The sequence below is a fragment of the Pithys albifrons genome, chromosome 13 (genome assembly GCF_047495875.1).
Source record: "Pithys albifrons albifrons isolate INPA30051 chromosome 13, PitAlb_v1, whole genome shotgun sequence".
In the NCBI taxonomy this organism is placed as follows: domain Eukaryota; kingdom Metazoa; phylum Chordata; class Aves; order Passeriformes; family Thamnophilidae; genus Pithys; species Pithys albifrons.
In genome coordinates, this window is record NC_092470.1 from 452,157 (window position 1) to 470,091 (window position 17,935).

A 17,935-nucleotide genomic window follows, 5' to 3' on the forward strand; every position below is an offset into this window, starting at 1 on the left:
GGTGTCCCTGTCCAGCACAGGGGTCAATGTCCAGCACAGGTGTCCCTCTCCACCCCCAGGTGTCCATGCCCATCACAGGTTTCCCTCCCCACCCGCACTGCACCGTTCCCTCCCTCCCCTCCGGCTCCCGCACTCCCCTCCGGCCCCGCACTCCCCCTCCCCCGGCTGTCGGCAAAGCGCGGGGCGGAGCGCACGGACCGGCCGGGCCGGGCCGGGCCGGGCGCAAAGCCCGGCGCGGAGCACGGAGCGGAGCGGGAGGCCGGGCCTATGATGGCTGTGGTGCGCGGGGCGCCGCCGCTGTAGCGCCGCGAGGAGCCGCCCGCCCGCCCCGCTCCGTGCCCGCGCCGCCATGGAGTGCCCGCACCTCGGCTCCAGCGTCTGCATCGCGCCCGACTCCGCCAAGTTCCCGCAGGGCTCGCCGTCCTCCTGGTGCTGTAGCGGTGAGTGCGGCCTGCGCGGCGCGGCCCACCCGGCCCGGCCGTTCCTTTGTCCTCCGCCGGCGGCGGGAGACCGGGGTGGGGGGGCAGCGGCGGCGCCGGAGCCGCTCCGCGAGACCCTCGGGTAGGCCAGGCCGGGTGTGCGAGGAGGGGGCTGCGCTCCGGCCCCGCGTCCCCCGCAGCCCCGGGCAGTATGTGCGGATTGGGGGCCTCGCTCGGGCCCGCTCCTGACCCGCTCCGGCCCCTCCCTCCCCAAGCTCCGGCCGGCCCCGCTACTGCCCCCCCCCCCCCCCCCCGCTCTCCTGTCCCCCCCCCCCCCCCGCTCTCCTGTCCCCCCCGCCCCCCGCTCTCCTGTCCCCCCCCCCCCCCGCTCTCCTGTCCCGTCCCCCCCCGCTCTCCTGTCCCCCCCGCCCCCCTGTCCCCCCCGCCCCCCGCTCTCCTGTCCCCCCCGCTCTCCTGTCCCGTCCCCCCCCCACCCCCCCCGCTCTCCTGTCCCGTGTCCCCCCCCCCTCCCCGCTCTCCTGTCTCCCCCCCCCCCCGCTCTCCTGTCCCGTCCCCCCCCCACCCCCCCCGCTCTCCTGTCCCGCTCCCCCCCCCCCGCTCTCCTGTCCCGTCCCCCCCCCCCCCCGCTCTCCTGTCCCGTCCCCCCCCCCCCGCTCTCCTGTCCCGTCCCCCCCCCCCCCCGCTCTCCTGTCCCGTCCCCCCCCCCCCCCGCTCTCCTGTCCCGTCCCCCCCCCCCCCCGCTCTCCTGTCCCGTCCCCCCCCCCCCGCTCTCCTGTCCCATTCCCCCCCCCCCGCTCTCCTGTCCCGTCCCCCCCCCCCCCCCGCTCTCCTGTCCCCCCCCCCCCCCCCCGCTCTCCTGTCCCGTCCCCCCCCGCTCTCCTGTCCCCCCCTCCCTCCCCCGCTCTCCCGCACCGCTTCCCCCGCAGCCCCGGCCGGGGCGGGCCCGCACTTTGTCCCGCGGGCCCGTGTCCGCTGCTTTTGTGTGTGGAGGGGCTGCCCCGCACTGGGACCAGTCTGCGCTGCAAGTCCGCCGGAGATTACTTTGTTGGGGTTTGGGGTTTTTTTTGAATATATGTTTCTGCGAGAACTTTGAAGAGTGTCGTTCGAACAGGACCCCGGCCCGGCGGGCAGTGCGCTCCGGGCATCGCTGTACAAGTCGTCTGTTTTTAGTACTGTGCTCTTTGATTTAATAACGCAAATTGCCGCCTTTGAAATCTATCCTGCCAGCGATACTGCACGGTGCTGTTTGCTCAGAGGCTTTCCTTTAAAGGTGTTTCAGAGGTAGCTTTCTCACGGATCCCCACACGCTCCCGCACAGGTGTTGGCGGTGCATTTTGGTGTGTGGTTTTGTTTGCTGCAGTCGCGTTTAGTTTGTCTCAGTATGAAAGGAGGTACAGGCCGGTTTAAGGCTTAGAGGAGCTTGTGCCGGTGGGCACTGGAAAGAAACCTCCTTTGGAGTGGCCCATCAGGAAGGACCGAGAATTTCAGGTGCCCCTTATCTCTAAGGGAGAGCTGCCTGTGCTTTGTCTCGGTGCTCGGCGTGGGGAGGCTGTGCTTGTCCAGCTGCTTCTCCGATTGCAGGTTCCGGAGCCAAGGTGTAGTAGCAGTGCCGCTTCCTTCGGCGAAACCAGTTTTGTTTCTCGGTAGTGCCTCGGATTTAGAGGGTGTACGCTCTGCAGCGCGGTCATGCAGAGAAATGATTGGAAATAAAAGAGTAGCACAGGAAAACGTGTCCCTAATGTTTCTTTACTGACAGAAAAACCTCTGTTTACAAGAAGTCTGTTATCTTAGGAATATCAAGGGTAAGCAAAGTTGTCAACCAGAAGCATGTGGCAGTAGGGAACCACCCTTCTGAGAACTTAAAAAAGATAAAAGTGCCAAAACTAAAAGTATATGCTGAGGTATTAATATAACTTCCCAGCTTAAAAAAAAAGCCATTTTACAGCTGCAGGACACTGTTGTTCTTTCTGCTTCTCGACAAAGAACAGGTTTTTCTTTGTTGTCCAGAGGTGTTTCTCCCCAGGCGGCACTTCCAGGGAGACCCAGGTGCTGGGCAGTCAGCTGGTTTGTTTTCCAGCTCTGAGGCAGGAGGAAGGGACCATATCTGAGGGAGTTTTTTGTTTGTAATGCTTTGAAAGAAAATTAAGATAAATCACACAGTACTCAGTAACTTTGGAAATCTTAACAAGTGGCTAGAGAAAAAGCTGGGTACGTTGAACTTAAAACATTCCAGTGAACAAACAGCAGGCTCTTGGTCATTTAAAACAAATGAAAATGGTTCTTTCTCAAAACAATTGTTGCATTTCTACTGGTATGGTTCTACTGGTATGCCTCACTTCTCACTTGCAGCTAGTAACATGGTATTATTGTTACATTAACTCCCTAGTAATATGTAGAGTATTGTGTTTTTCTAATTTGTATGCATTTTAATGACATTATTTTTTTAAAGATACCTAATACTGATTTATGTCAAGTCGCAGTAAATGCTGTGTATTATTTGCTGGTAAGCTGGTAAAGTTAAACAAAGAAAATACCATGTAAAAATTAATACCTAGTCAAAATTTCACGCATTTCCTATTAATTTTGATGCCATTTCTAAAGTTCTGTGGTTTTAGTTCTTTTTGTTGGTGGTAGTCTGTCAGTTGGAGAAAAGCATTTAGGAGGGAATTTTCTGCAGTCTGTAATTATAAGGCCTCTCTCATCAAGTACGTTGCCTTAAACTAGCTCAGAGTTTGTTGTCGGTCCTGTTCCTGTTTGGATATCAAATTATCCAGCAGAGGATGGTGATCCAGGAAGTCTTCTGGCAGCCACCTGACATGCCAGTGGTAGTGTAGCAAAACATTGCAGGATAGGTTGGAGAGCTGCGTAGTTCAGACTGCAAGGGGCTATTTTTATCATTATCTGGTGTGTCTGAGATTGGAGGAGCTGCAGTTGCCGTGCTGAGTGATGCACGTTTGGTTAAGTACCTTTTGCTTGTCTTCCCAAAAACTCTTGGATTGCAGCAGTTATTTCACAAGGTAATGCGGAGACACTTTTGAATGTTGTTATTTGAAATGGAATGTTGTGTCCTTGTGTGATGGAGGAGTGTTGCATTTGGTGCTGGTGTTTGGAAGCCAGCTTTACTGAGTTGCGTGGAGCACAAGCATCAGCCTTAACTGCTCTTTTGGCCTAAAGCAGTTCCCCTTGACAGCTGGCTGGCCAGGGTTCTTTTGGAGGGCTTGTGGTGGAGGAAGACTCTATAAAAAAGCACTAAGAGGAAGCATTGACAACAAGGGTTTTGATCCGAGTACAAATGTTTTTGCTGTCAATGAATAAGTAATGCTGTATGTTGATTTTTGAGCATCTCTATGATTTGTTATGTTCCTGCTGAGGAGGTTGGAAGTCTGAGAGTTTAAGCCACCCCTGTTTAAAAACTGGTTTTGCTTTCCCTGAGTATTTAATGCGGTCAGTGCTCTGTGCAGTGAGCAGTGCAGAAAGCAGCATCTGCTTTGAGAAGCTTCAGGAATATCAAAAGAGAGCAGAGAATGATTTCTCTGCAGATCCAGAGACAGTTTGTTGTTTTTGTAATTGGGCATTCAGGAGGAGATGAATATATAAAGTGTGCAGAAACTGAAAATGGCTTTTAATCAATGCTGTCACATGAAATGCTGGATGCAGATGTCTGCTAATTCCAATTAGAGTGCAGCCTTTCCAAGCACTTTCGTTTCTGAAACTTCTGCTGAAGTCAGAAGCAGAGTAGCTGGAGGCCTTGGCAGGAACTGCAAAGTGTCACAGACTGGATCTGTTGGATTTGTAAGATGTGCCACACCTTCAGCACTGTTGTGCAAATCATGTAATTATCAAAAGTAGTCTGGAGCAGCTCAGATGTGGTTATTTCTCAACAGCTTTTCACAGACTCATCAAACCGCAGTAGATGACGTTCTTCTGACCAGCACACCTGTGGAAGTCTGAAGAGGTTTTCCTAATTTATTTCTACGTGGTTGAGGATTCGTTGATTGTTCTCACAGGACTCATTGGTGGTTCAATGCAGAATGTGAACTTCTGTTTTTTAGAAGAACAGCTGCAGACATGGGATTGTGTCTGCTGAAACAGAGATTCTGTGGGTTTTGTTTGTTTGGGATTTTCTTTGTTGGTTTATTTTTTTTAGGGGAATTGCACTTCTGAAATATGCTTAAAACTGTTGCTTTTCAGATCACTGTCAGTTGAATATGGTTTTTTCCTTAAATAGCCTCATTTTGTTAGGTATTGAAGAGCAGTTCTGGCCATAGACTGGTATTTCCTGCAAAAGCTAAATATATTTGCCTGGCATCTGTTTCTTGCATTCTGACTTGTGTTGAATGAGTTGAATAATTGCATGGGTGGTCAGTACCATGTATTGTGTGTGCCATTTGGAGGTGAGGCTGGAACCATCAAAGAGTAGAGCCAGCATGAGGAAGCTGTTTGAGGCCTCGTGAACAATGATTGTGGTGGAAATCCCCATGCTGAGTTAATGACTCTTTTTTTCTGTGTTTAGAAGTGACTAAAATATTTAATAAATTCAGTTAGTTCAGAATAACCCAAACATCCCTGAATGTTTTATTTATATGGGAGACCACGTGTTTTGGGTTGAGGAGGAGAACTTTCAGGAACATGACTGCGCTGGGTCAGGCTGCTTTGCATGTTTTTTTGCTTGCTGCTTCCTGCCCTCCCTGCCTCCAGGAGGTTTTGTCCCCTCTCACTGGGGTGGGTAACAGCATTCTGCCACACTGTGATTTTTGGCACTGCTCTGGTGTGGGCAGTGCCAAAACAAGCACACTGCAAAAGCTCAGGTACACAGACTTTTAACTCCCTTGGCTTTCCTTTCCCTCCCAGCTGCTTGTTAGTGTTTCTTCTCCATGCGTATTTGTGTGTCTTGTTTGCTTTGTTACTGGAGGTCCTTATTTAGTCTTTCTTTCCGTGATTTTCCATGATTACTAGAAAACAGGAGGAGGGAAAACTTGCTGGAACTGGAGAGGGGTAGGTAGGGCCTTCTTAGTAAGAAAAATTCAGTCTAGTCCTCAGCATGTCAGTTCAGGGTAAGCTTGTGGACAGTGTGTGGGTGTAACATATTGTTTGTGTGAGGATTATTTGTCATCCTGCATCTGGAAACTGCCAGAATCATTCTGAAACTTAAATGACAAAGCAGGTATGTAAAAAAAAAATTACCCCTTTTAATTCAGTCACTTAAATTTAATTTCAAAGTAGGGTAGTCTTTCATCTTTTTCTCTGGGTCCCTGCAGTGCAGGAATGCTTGTGAGTAACTCTCCTGTGTGGGTTGTTCTCTCTCCTTAGATTCATTCCCTGGCTGTCATTTTAAGTAAAGCTTAATAGACTTTTTTTTAGACTCAGTCTTGTTTTCCTTAAAGTTGTAATTTATTTTTTTCTAATTGATTCAGACACTGATGTGTGAGCTGAGCGTATGGTTATTAGTAGTTACCTTCACCTGTGGGACAGAGCACAGCGCTTTGGGACTGATTCTGTTGGGTTTGTTGCCTGTTTTTTGAGATGGGGTGAAAGTCTTCATTTTGGTCTCATAAGATAGACTTAAATTTCCTTTTAATTACAACAAAAAGAGACTCCTCTTTGTTTTAATATACTTAATATATTTTAAAAGCAGTAAACTGAAACTGATGGTGATTAATTTTTTATATGTTTTCTTTCAAAAATTTGTTTATACTCAGCAAACTGGCAATGCATCACAAGGCTTGAACATTAGTTGAGGGAAGAGATGCTTCGGAGGAAATAAGTAGGCACTTAATACATTGCCTTTATTGAGAAACTAGATCTAATCTTCATGATTATTCTGATGGTATACTTGGAAGGACAAATTTTACTTGTGCCTGTTCCAGTGTTTTGCATTGACTGTTCAGAGTGCACCCACTGAGGAGACAGGATGGTCTGAGGCTTTGTGGCAGCAGGTGAGACACTCCTTGTGCATGGCGGCTCCGAATGTGGCCACAGTTCAGGGCAAATCTCATTACAGCTGCTTTAAATTTAAGCAGGACAGTTTTCACCTGCCGTTCCCAAGCCTTGCAAGGTATGTAGGTGTAGTGCATTATTCTTTATTTCTCTGATGGTTTCAAGGTGCTGAGGCTGACAGAGTTATTTGACCAGTTAATATTTTTTTGTCACATCTGTGTTCACAGAGTGAAAGCTTCAGACCCAGTGTTTGGAGTGAAATTGATCTTTGAGCCATTTCTCATTTGATCAGGGCCACTCCCTTCATTGGGTAACCTGTTCATGCTTTGCTTTCTGCTTTAACAAACATTCATTACCTAGATAAGAAGTGGTTAAAGGCTATGAATTAAAATAATCCATGGAGGCTAGAAAGTGCAACTTAATCAGAAATTTAGATCTGAAAACTAATTAAGGCTGTTCCAATTTATATTCTGATGTTCTTGGAAGAAACAGTTTAGAGTTATTTTAATTGCTTTATGGTGCCCTTGGGATGGGAGCAGTGTCAGATTTTGTGTCCTTAACAATTCTTTTCATTGATTATAAGGGGGTGTGTTAAACTGATGTGATGAGTACACTTACATCTGGCAATCTCATCTGGTGTGTGCAAACAATGCTCCAGTGCTTGGGTTGTTTTACCCCCCTGGGAATATCTTGCGTAATTTTGGAGCCTGCAGACGCAGCTCAGAGATTTCTGTGGCAGATTTTATTTCCCGTTTGAATGCACTGCAGTGCCCACAGGCAGCCTGGCAGGACAGGGAGGTGGTGCTGGGGGGCAAAGTGGCACCTCAGCTTTGGGCTGGGGGTTTAAGGTCCTTATCCATTCCAAACAGGGAAGTACCGAATTTTCATGGTAATTCCTATGAGCATCTGCTTGTCTGTGTCAAAATAAGTGCATTTTCTCAAAATAGTCATCACTCTTTCATTTTTCTTTATTTTTTTTAGCCTTGAGTTCATGTTTTTAGTTTGGTAATGTTTTTGTCCACTGAGCATTCGGTTTCTTTCTTTTTTGATTCCAAAGCGATGGTTAGTAATGTGTGTTCTGCTGGTATTGGGGAAGCAGGAACTCAATAGGGGGGACTATGAATAGATTCAGTACTGGGTTATATAAAGAAAGCAAGAAGACTTCTTGCTGACTTGTCTCTCCTATTTCCAGCTTGAATGTTTTGGCCTCCTTTTGATTGCTCAGTGACCCCAGAAGATTCCTGTCCTTAAGGGTTTAAAAATGATGTTACACTGTTGGCTCTGCTGTGTTTTTGCTGGCTGCTGTGTGAAAATGGGTATTTGTGTGTCTTACTCGAACATAAAGATTAACTTTTTTTTTTCTGACATGCTAGTACTACACTGAGGAACAGTATCTGGTTTTCTGTGAGGGCTAAAAGCATTCTGTTTTAAAATATGTGTGTATGTATGTTTTTAAATTTAAGTGTTAATTAGTTATCAGAGCAGCCAAACAACTAAAAATTTGTCTTAGAATATAAAGGAGAAGTAGAGGCAATAATACTTTTAAAAATGCTTTTGGACACTTTTTTCATTAAAATAATCCTGTCTGTGATGTTGGACTTCTTTTTCTTCCTTTAAAAATATTATAATAATAATGTGTATTTTTCACTGCTGCTGGAGGGGAGTTTTCCTTCCCCCCCGTGCGCTCTCCCACTGCTGTGGTCACATTACAGCAAATAAAAACCACTCGTTTTTTAACATCCGCGTTTTCCAGTGTGGAATTCTGGTTGCGTAATCCAAATGCCGAGCTGGAGCCAGCGAGGGAGGGCTGTTCATGTGGATGGAGCTGCTCCCGTTGGGCTCCCACAAACATTCCTTGGCCTTGGGAATGTGTTGGGCACTGCACTAACCTACCTACTCTGGCAAAAGTTCACCTCCCCGTGGTTTGTGTTCTCACTCAGTTGTTCTTTAGTATGTCTACATTATACCTGTTTTTCCACTGTAAGTGGAGGTGGTTCCCTGTAACCATCTGTGATATTTGTTGCATGAGGCTGGGAAATGCTTTTGTTTGGTACAGGAAGGAGCAGCCACGTGTACAGGTTTGCAGGAGCACAGGATTCACACACCACCACTGAATGACTTTTTTCTCACTAAAAACTTCATCTGTCTGCTTTTGGCTGAAAGGTAATAGAGGAAATAACTTGGGGGGGTTTCAGCTGTAAGTGAAGGTTGGTGGTTTCTTTATTTCTTTCTTGAAATGTTCTTTGGAGTCTTAATTCTTTTCCAGTTGAGTGTGATTTGAGTCCGGTTAACACTTGATACTGTTGAGACTTCATTGTGAAAGAAGGGTTTAACACTTTGCTATGTTTAGCAGTGCTTCCCAGGAACCCTGCTTCCTTGTAAATTCTCTTGCTTTGATGTAAATGTAATTTAAATTTCACATTTTCTTACTTTTTTCTCTAGTTACGGTGTGTTTGCTGATTTTAAAACAAAACGTTTTAAGTAGTGTAATTAAAAACCTTTTCCCCTTCTGTCTGGTTTCGTTTTGACTACAATGCTGTTTTGCTAAAACAGGCAACAACGATGTCTAACAAATGAAACTTATGTAAAATACTGTTAAACAGATTATTTTTTCCATGTCAAAGAGTTTAGAACAAATTCAGTGCACTTTCAAACCTCTTGCTGTGGGGCTGAGGGTAGGATAGAAAGATGTGAAATGAAGTGTGGAAACAAATGGGAGTACTCTTTAAAACCTAGGCAGTAAAACCAACTAGCTCATAAGTGGACAACATGTCTCTAGTTTCCAAAGCCTGTTAATGCTCTGTTTTCCTACATTCTTTGTCTCCAGTGGGGCTTTAGCTTTCTCAAAGGTTAAGAAACACTCCTGTAACACATCCTTCCTTTGTCAGTCACCTGACTCTCATTACAGTTACTCATCTGGAATTCACTGGCCTTCTTAAAATGTGGAGCAGGTATTTCACCAGCTGCATGTACACCTTAAACACTGCCCTCCTCCTCCCCCACAACCCCAGACAAAAAACCCCAATCAACAGCCACAGACATGCAATTGTGTTTAAGATTGAGAGCCTGCTCCTCGATGGTAAAGCAGTGCTGGCATTCTTACTGCACTTCTGTGTGTGCTGAGGCCTGCCCTGTCTTAGGATTTTACCATCAGGTTCAGCTGAGATATTCATTTCTGTATTTTTGATTCCTTCTGAATGCAAACATACAACAGGGTCAGACAATAATAAAGCTTGTATGTGTACTTGTAGGAACTGCCTTTTTAAATACACAAATGAATGTGAAGTGAAAACCTGGGAACATGATCAGTTGTGTTAATAAATACGTACTGAGTAACTTATATTGCCTGTTACAGATTTTCACATGCTGCTGGTAAAAGTGCTGATGTACCTTGGAGGATGCCTGTATTCTTTGAGGCCTCTTTGATTCTGGCAATAAAGTGTGTTTTCTATGCCAGTGAATTCTGCAAATATACACTCATCCTGCAGTCTTGACTGATGTTCTGTGATAAGGAAGACTTGTAATATTTACCTTGAGAAGCTGTTTGATTGTAAATGCTTTATAACCAAGTTTATAGGCCAGAGGGAAGGAGTGCACATGGCCCTGCAAGCTTGTGATTTGGTCAGTTTGTTTTACTGGAAAATTCTCTGTTCCAGCTTCAATTCTAACAACAGTGTGTTTGATATGGTGGATTTGGAATACACAGTGCATGGATGTGGAAAAGCTGGAACTGCTGGCCTTGCTTAAAGTGCCACACTCTCTCTTGCCTTGTTACACTGTTCCCCTGAAGCAGGAGTTGGTCTTGGGAAGTGCTGTCTTCCTCAGAAGGAACTGTCATTCCTCCCCCAGCATTTAGGAGTAATCTGGAAAGAAGGTCCTCCAAGGGCAGGAGGTGTGTGCATTGGGACATTCACATCTTGAATGAATGGGGATTCCTGGGGAAATTCCTCAGCTGATTTGTTTGGTCTGGGAAGAGCCTGCTGTGCCTGCATCCAGTGGGAGTTCTGGAGCTGGAAATTCCATGAGTAGGCAGAACATTTTGCAGCTCCAGCATGTAAGCCCAGAGGAGGGACCACATCCAGCCTGTTTGTCTTACTGATAATCCTCATAGGTTAATAACTTCAGCAATTCCTTACTTAAAATACCAGCTTTCCTAGATGACTCTGACACCTGGTACTTGTTATATTATATATGGGCATTTTGAGGTGTTTAATTCAGAGCCGTTTTGGCAAGTCACCTTAGCAAGTTTTGTGTAGTGTGGTGAGTTTTGGGATATCCTACCCTTCCCTGCAAAGGGATTTAAAGCACTAAGGTGTACTGAGGTAGTAAGCTCAGTTCTGATCTATGCTGATAAAATTCTTTTGGTAAATGATTCAATCTCTTGTTTTCTGTTTTTCAGTCTGTAAAATGGAAATGAGATCTCAGAGAAATGCTCTGAATCCCATGACTGAAAATCTTTGCATTTGAGATGTTATTACTGAAGGGTTTGTATAATTTTGGTTAAATGATTGTGCATAATTGTATTCTCACCACTTCTGATTGTTTCCCAGGATTTTTCTGTCCAAATTTCTCTCACCTTTCCTTTCAGATCTTTGGAGAAGGCAGCTTTTAGTCTGATTCCTTAGGCCAGGTGTGTCATAGACAGAAGGACTGAGTTTTACAAAGAAGGAGTTTCCCATTCTGGTATGATGATTGTTGCTGGTGTTTTCTTCGTTGTGTTGGTAATGGAGACTGCCCAGCTCTTTTTGCTGCAATTTTCAGGGTTTTTTTGAGGAGCCTACTGTCAAATCTCAATCAAACAGGGCACTGAGGGTTTGTTAGGCAAAGTAAGTTAAAGTCATGTGAAAGGAAAAGTAGTCCATGTCTTCTAACAGTGTCCTTCTGAGTGTTTTTGATTCACACGTGTGTATATACACACATGCATGCATAGAGCATGTATGTGGCATATCTGTGTGCTGGTGTTGGTGGGACAGTTTGCTGAGCAGTGTCAGAACACCAGTGCTGCCACAACTGTGTGAATATTGCTCCTGGTGCAGATGCTGAGTGCAGTGACTGCTTTTCCCAGTTCAGCTGAGCCACACTGTGAGAGCATGGACTGAACTGAGCAAAGGGCAGGCAGTGTCTGTGCAGGTCATGGTGTTTCTGCAGTGCACCCTGTAATTATAGGAGTGAGAACTGTTGCTGCAGCATCTTCTGGGAGCAGAGTCCAGGCTGCTTTAGGGGCTCTGGAGACTATTTAGAATAGTTTAGTGTCCCTAATGTTGTTTCTGTTCAACATGATTTTCTCAGAAGACCCCAAGTATAGCTCTTACTATGCTGCTGTTTCGTGGCCTTTTCTTCAGTGCTGCAGCAAAGGACTGTTTCCAGGCCCTGCTGTAAGCACAGTTGTGCAGCAGCTCTGGCCTCAGGCCACTTGTGGTGCTGTGCTGGCAGTGTCACCAGCCTGGCCTGCTGTGGTGGCTGTGCCTGTGCCAGCCCTGGGGTGGGCACTGCCCGGGGCAGTTCCCTGAGCTTGGCTGCCTTACAGACCTGCCTCCTGTGTGTCTCCTCCTCTTCCTGCTGCTTTTCTGCACTGCCAGTGTCCGACTCTGCAAGTGCTGTCAGCAACCCCTGCCTTTCACAGCTTGGTTGTGTACCTTTAGACAGCTGTGAATGGCCATAAGTGGGAATCTGCATCTTTGTCCTGCAGCAAATGCAGGGCCAGGAGTGTTCCTGCTTCTCCAGGGCTGCATTTGGAGTCAGTTTGCTGTAAGAAAAAACAAAAGTCAAGTTTGCAAAGTGCACGTTTGCGTGATCATGAGGGTGGGATGGGGTGGGTGGGGACCCTGTGCTGAGAATGCCAGACTGATTAGCCATATCTTGCTCATTCTACTTGACATAACTCAGTGAGAGTTACCCGAGTGATTTATGGAAAGTGGAAGCTGGAGGGACAGCTCTGAATGTTCCATAGTTATGTATGAGTCTGTACACAGGGGGATTAGCTCTCCTGGGGATGGATTGAGGCTCCATTTACACAGGGATTTGTAGGCTGTGTAACCAATGATTCCACTTACAGAAATCATCCTCTAAAATTTAGACAGTATGTCCCCTTCCTACTGCATGGTGAAAAATAGTGTTTCTGAGCGTCTGAATAAGATGATTTTGATGTAAAGTGGCAAATGACACTGCCTGAGACAGGACTCTGGCATTGCAGATTTGCTTTCCCTTTTCTTTGACAGGTCAGTGTCATCTTCTCCCCACCACTTGCAGCAATTCTAAAAATGCAGCAGAATGAGGCAGTTGGTGACTGTTTTAGTAGCCACTTTTGTTCAAGTTGAGAAAGCAGCCAGTGTTCCTTGGCTGCCTGTGTACCACTAAGTAATCTGTAACAAACACAGATAATTTTTTTAATATGGTTAAAATGTTTGAGCGTATCTTTGACACAAAGTAGAGGATGCTAATTTAGTGCACACTTTTTTTATTAAATACCACTACAAGGAAAAAAAACCAAACAAAAAAGCCCCAAATCCCAATTGGAATACTGATTATTGAGACAATAAATTCATACCTATATAAATGAGTTGGAGAATCTTTCCTCATGATTTAGGGTAGCTGACCTGAAAGTCCAGAACACCCAAGTCTGTTCTAAGGGCCAACTCCCAAGGCTGTGTGGTGTTCCTTGAATTGAAGAGAGATTTGCTGTGGGGTGGCTCTCTCTCAGTCCTGGCCTGCTTTTGAGCCCAGTGCCTTCATGTCAGTGCCACATCTCAAAGAAATAACCTGCAGTTCCCTTACAGATGAAGCCAAACTGTCTACCATTAATGTAGATTAGAAGTAATTCAGGGCAGTGACTGCTTTTGATGTGCATTCCATTTTGCCTCCCTTGACAGCGTCCTGACTGACGCCTGAAACTTCAGTCTAATGTGGTTTATTAAGCAGCAGATGGTGACTGTTCCAGGGTCTGAACTGAGGAATACCTCCAGAGCCCGGCTTTAATGAAGGTATCTACTGAGCCAACCGCAGAGAAATACATAGTGCAATCTTCAGCAACATTCTGAAAAATCAATTGTGTAATTCTCTCAGAACAGTGCAATTATAGGTCACAAATTGATTATTGGATTCTGTGTTTCATCTTAGTGGGAGTCACTTCAGTGTTATTTGAGTTTGTGGGTGGAGATGTTTGTGCAGAAGATAAACTAATCTCATTTCTAATGCAATTGGAGCAAATTCTTCCTAAAAGTTGAAGTAAACAAATGAGCCATCTTTTCTTATTCCCTGATATGAAAGATGGAAAATTTTACTGGATGCTGTTTTTTTGGCCTTGTGCAGAGTTGGGCTTGTTTGCTGGCCTCGTGCAGAGCCCTTCCACCTGTAGGATAAGCACTACTTTAGTATAATTTAACCCTTGACAAACAAGCAGTGCAGGTATTTACGTACCTGAATGTGAAATTATGATTGTCTGGTGCAGGGTGGAAAGTAAGAATAGTTGTTTCCATCATAATGCTTTCACCTACTGGTTGAGAACCAGGCCCCTCCACAGATGGAAGCAACATAGTGAAAGCAAAAATGTTATTTCCAAGTGGGAAATTTCTGCTGGGATTTCAATGCCAGGAAGGCTGCATTGTGTCCCTGGCAAGGAAGGTGTGGGTAGTGCTTTGTTCACACAGCACTTGATCTGTGTTTAATGGTTTTTGGCGCTTGTTTCCTTCTGGTTAATATTTTATCTTTCAGTTTGTCTAATTCAAGCATATACAATTGTATCAGGTTAGACAGGTGGTTCCCTTAGCCCACTTTTAACTGCTGATGGCTCTTTAAGCTCTTTCCCTTCCCTTCTGTTTGCCAGTACCAAGTGCTGGTTTTCTTGATAACATTTGGGTTAGATTAGACAAACTTCTTCCACTTTTCTGACTTGGAATATAAACAAAACCAGCCCTACCTGGCTGCACTCTGTGTTGTAGTTTGGGATTATTATGTAAATTCTCTCCCCTGCCACTTAACTGCCCAGGCCAGCAGTTAACAAAAGAAGTAGTTAACTGTTGATCGCTGGGGTGGGGGCAGGTTTGTCTCTTTTGGGGTTTTTTTGGATATTCTTCCCAGTCTTGGCTCGGCGGAACGCGGGAGTGGGGGCTCCGAGGAGGCAGCTGCCCTGCTGGTTACTGCTGGGGCTTTCCTGGCTGTCTCGCTGCTGCTGTGCCCGGACTGCTTTTCTGGCCACGTGGCTGCTGCTGCCTCCCCCTGACTGGTTCTGACCGCGTTGCTGCTGCTGCCTCCCCCTGACTGCTTTTTCGGGCCGCGCTGCTGCTGCCTGCCTTGGATTTGCTGCTGGTTGCTCGTACTTTTCTGCTTCTTGGATGGGGAGCACAGGGGGAAGAGACGGAGTCCATCTGAAAGCCCACTGCTCGTCTGTCTCGCTGGAAAGGGACTGAAACTCACTCTGCAGCCAGCCGGGCTGTGACATGGACACTTAAGTATAACTTTTCCTCCCGGAGGAAAACCTGCTGGATTTTGTTGTTGTTCTTTTTTTTTTCTTGTGGTGTTGGCGAAGTGGGTTGCACTAGTCTGTTTACATATATATATATATATATATATATATATCTCACTTATCCTTCTTGTATTAAAATTCCTTTTCTTAAATTTGATAAAGAGTGGTGTGATTATCGTGGAGGAGGCCCCTCCCCTGCTTGTGGGTAAACATTTTGGTTTTTTCCCCTCAAACCAAGACAACTCTGTATTGTATGATTACCCTCACAGCTGTGGGAACCCATCAGCTTTAGAAAGGGGAAAATTGGGGTTTGGAGAACCAAACCCAGATAACTCAGGGATGTCAGAAATGTGTTTTTCAAGGAAAGCAGCTGAAGAAAGCAATTCTGGAGTCTTTACTAGAGAGCTTAAAGTAGTTACTTCAGAAAGTATTCCTGGGTAATGTGTTTTTTTTCTACATAACATGGTAAAATTCTTAGTTTTAAACATTCCTTTGGCCTGTGTATTGAAATAAAAGAAGTATTTGTATCAATTAATTCAAATCAAGAAAACAGTTGTTTAAGAAGCAGTGCAGCTGGGTTTTTTCATATGATTTAAATAGAAAATGTGAAATCTGATGGTGGAAAAGTATATTTGCCCTTCTAAATAAAAGCTGGACAGTTCTTTCCTGTTTAAAATTGACCTCTTTCTCACTTCTTAATTACCATTTAATTTGATAAAGAAGCTGCTGCTTTTAGTTTGGTTTGCTCTGGTAGTCTTTGCTCTTAGCAGTTTGATATGTACTGTGTGTAGGAGATCATGTGGTGTCATATCCTTTTGTATTTTTGAAATCATCAAAAGCTGTATTTTATTGTTGTTTTCTGGCCTTGCAGAAGTGCACTTCATATTCTGTTTTAATTTTGTCATCATATTACTTGGGTATTTGAAAGTGTAATGTTATTCTGTGAATTCTGTGGTCAAGGGTAGTTGTGAACAGTTTTACTTCATTCAGATACAAGTGTTGTGTATCATCTCATCCGTCTTTCAGTAACCAACCAGGCCTGGAATTGGAGTTGGAGTGTCCTGTTTCTGTGACTTCCCTGGGATGGCATTTCACCTGTGTTTTAGTATTTGCTGAGGTGGTTTTTTGTGGGGTTTTCTTTTTTTTTGTTTGTTTTGTGGGGGGTTTTTGTTGGTTAATCCCTTTAGCTTAAAACATCCATGTTTTAAAATTTCAAGGCATAAAGGACAGCTAAAAGCTTAGGTGGCATGTCGTGATGTCTGGAGTGACATTTTGAACTTCCACTTGTTGTGTTTGACTTAAAGGGTAAAGTCCTTATGGGCGATTTCCTAATGAGCATGGCAGCCTGGCAGTCCATGCTGTGCATTACCCTGCACTCACTGCACTGTAATTTATTCTGGGTGATTCTTATCAGATCCTGCAGCACCTTCTTTAAAATGGTTTCTGATACAGCAAGTTTAATGAAACACAGGTGCCTTTTTTTCCTGTGTTAAGATGCCTCATTAAAAGCCAAAAGAAGAATTTTTAAAGTTTACCACTGTTTTTGTCCTTCTGCTATTTCTGTATTGTGTTTTAAAATGCAGTAGATTTCATGCACTTGACAGGTTTTTTCCATCTTTTCTAGTGTGCCGCTCAAATAAAAGCCCCTGGGTGTGTCTGACGTGTTCCAGTGTGCACTGTGGAAGGTGGGTACAAAGTGTTGGGGGGCACAGCTCTTCATGGCACCTTCAGCGTTTTCCCTTGGTGCTGCACTCGAGGCAGTTCATTCAAGATTGCTCTGAGAGAAACTTCTCGTTACCTTCTTTAACATTGTATGTTCTACTTAATGTGGCTCTTTGCTACCTTAGGAGAATCCAGAGATTGTACTCCAGATATGGAGGATTGGTTTGTTTCCTTTTTTACAGAAGAGTGGACAGTAAATGTGGTTTGTCAGTTCTCCAGGCACTTGCTGAACTGAGCAATTTAGTGGATTATTGTAAAGTTCCATTCTGTAAAAGATGTTTCTGTTGTGATAAGATTAACCCAATAAGAATTGCTGGAAAACCACAAGTTGGCACAGCTTGTTTTGAGAGGAACAGCAACTCTCCAGCTTAAACAGAAAATAATGTCCTGCAGTGTAGTTTGGGAACTAAAGTTATTGGCATAACACGTAAGAACTGGTGCCATCAGAATTCCTTCAGACTACACCTGCTTTTTTTGCCTGCATTAATTGGAGTACACCAAATGAATTTGTAGAGGAATGATAGTCACCGCTGTTATTTGTGTGTCAGAATAATTTCAGAAAACTTGCTGCTACACGAGTCTTTGAGGTGTACATATTAATGGTACAGTTAGTGCTGACACTTAGTATCTGAGATGTGAAAGTGTTTTTATCTGTTGGGTAACATCTGTGCTTTTGTTCTGGGAAAGCATCGTTAAACTTTGTCTTTTGAAGTGAATTGAATAATTTCCAGCTTTTGTTTCTTTGATCTGGATAGCAGCAAGTGTCACAATTTTAATAATGTGTCTTATTCAGAGTTTTCAACACTAAACGTTCTTTTCTCTATTCATTTTTTTTATAAGTTTATACTGGGTGAGAGCTAAGAGAGGGCGAGATACTTCACGTTATATGAAGATGTGAAATAAATAGTTTGGAATATTTTAGTAGTTACTAATCCTAAAAAAAAATTATTACTGTCCACATATGGGCTTTCTTGTGTGCAGTCAGTTAGTTATTTGTGCTGAGTTCAGCAAGCAAAGAATGGAGGAGGCCCAGCCATGCATTTCTAAGTGTTAATGATTTAGGGCTCTTGCATTTGTAATGACACTTTTTTCTTTATTAAAAATGCTTAATTTCTTGTATCTCAAATGCATGAAAATGCTCATTGTGTCAGCAAGAGAGCTGTAGAATTTAAAAACTGCTTTTCCAGTTATTGTAACCCCAAGCCTTAGAGCCCTGCAGATTCACGAGCTCCAGGACTAATATTAAATAATGCTGCTGAATATTAATATTATTAATATTAAATTATTCTGAAAATGGGTGTGCTTTTGTGTGGTGGTCAGCACACTGTCAGAGTGTCTCGGTTTGAGGGGAAAAAAACAAAATGTTTTACCCACA

At 44.7% G+C, this 17,935-nt stretch overlaps 1 protein-coding gene across 5 annotated transcripts in view; it reads left to right on the plus strand.

The window, feature by feature from the left end:
- The first annotated feature begins 230 nt into the window (after positions 1 to 230).
- Positions 231 to 17,935, plus strand: part of USP3 (ubiquitin specific peptidase 3) — a 48,416-nt gene continuing 30,711 nt past the window's right edge. Inside the window, exons 1-2 of one of the 5 annotated variants that reach the window (XM_071568813.1) lie at positions 231 to 440; positions 16,463 to 16,523. In XM_071568813.1, coding sequence (XP_071424914.1) covers positions 350 to 440; positions 16,463 to 16,523 — 152 coding nt within the window. In that variant the 5' untranslated portion in view covers positions 231 to 349. Of the gene's footprint in view, positions 441 to 3,290; positions 3,458 to 4,376; positions 4,396 to 4,910; positions 5,249 to 5,398; positions 5,605 to 16,462; positions 16,524 to 17,935 lie in introns of those variants that run through there. The other 4 variants (XM_071568816.1, XM_071568815.1, XM_071568812.1 and 1 more) reach the window with 4 other exon arrangements.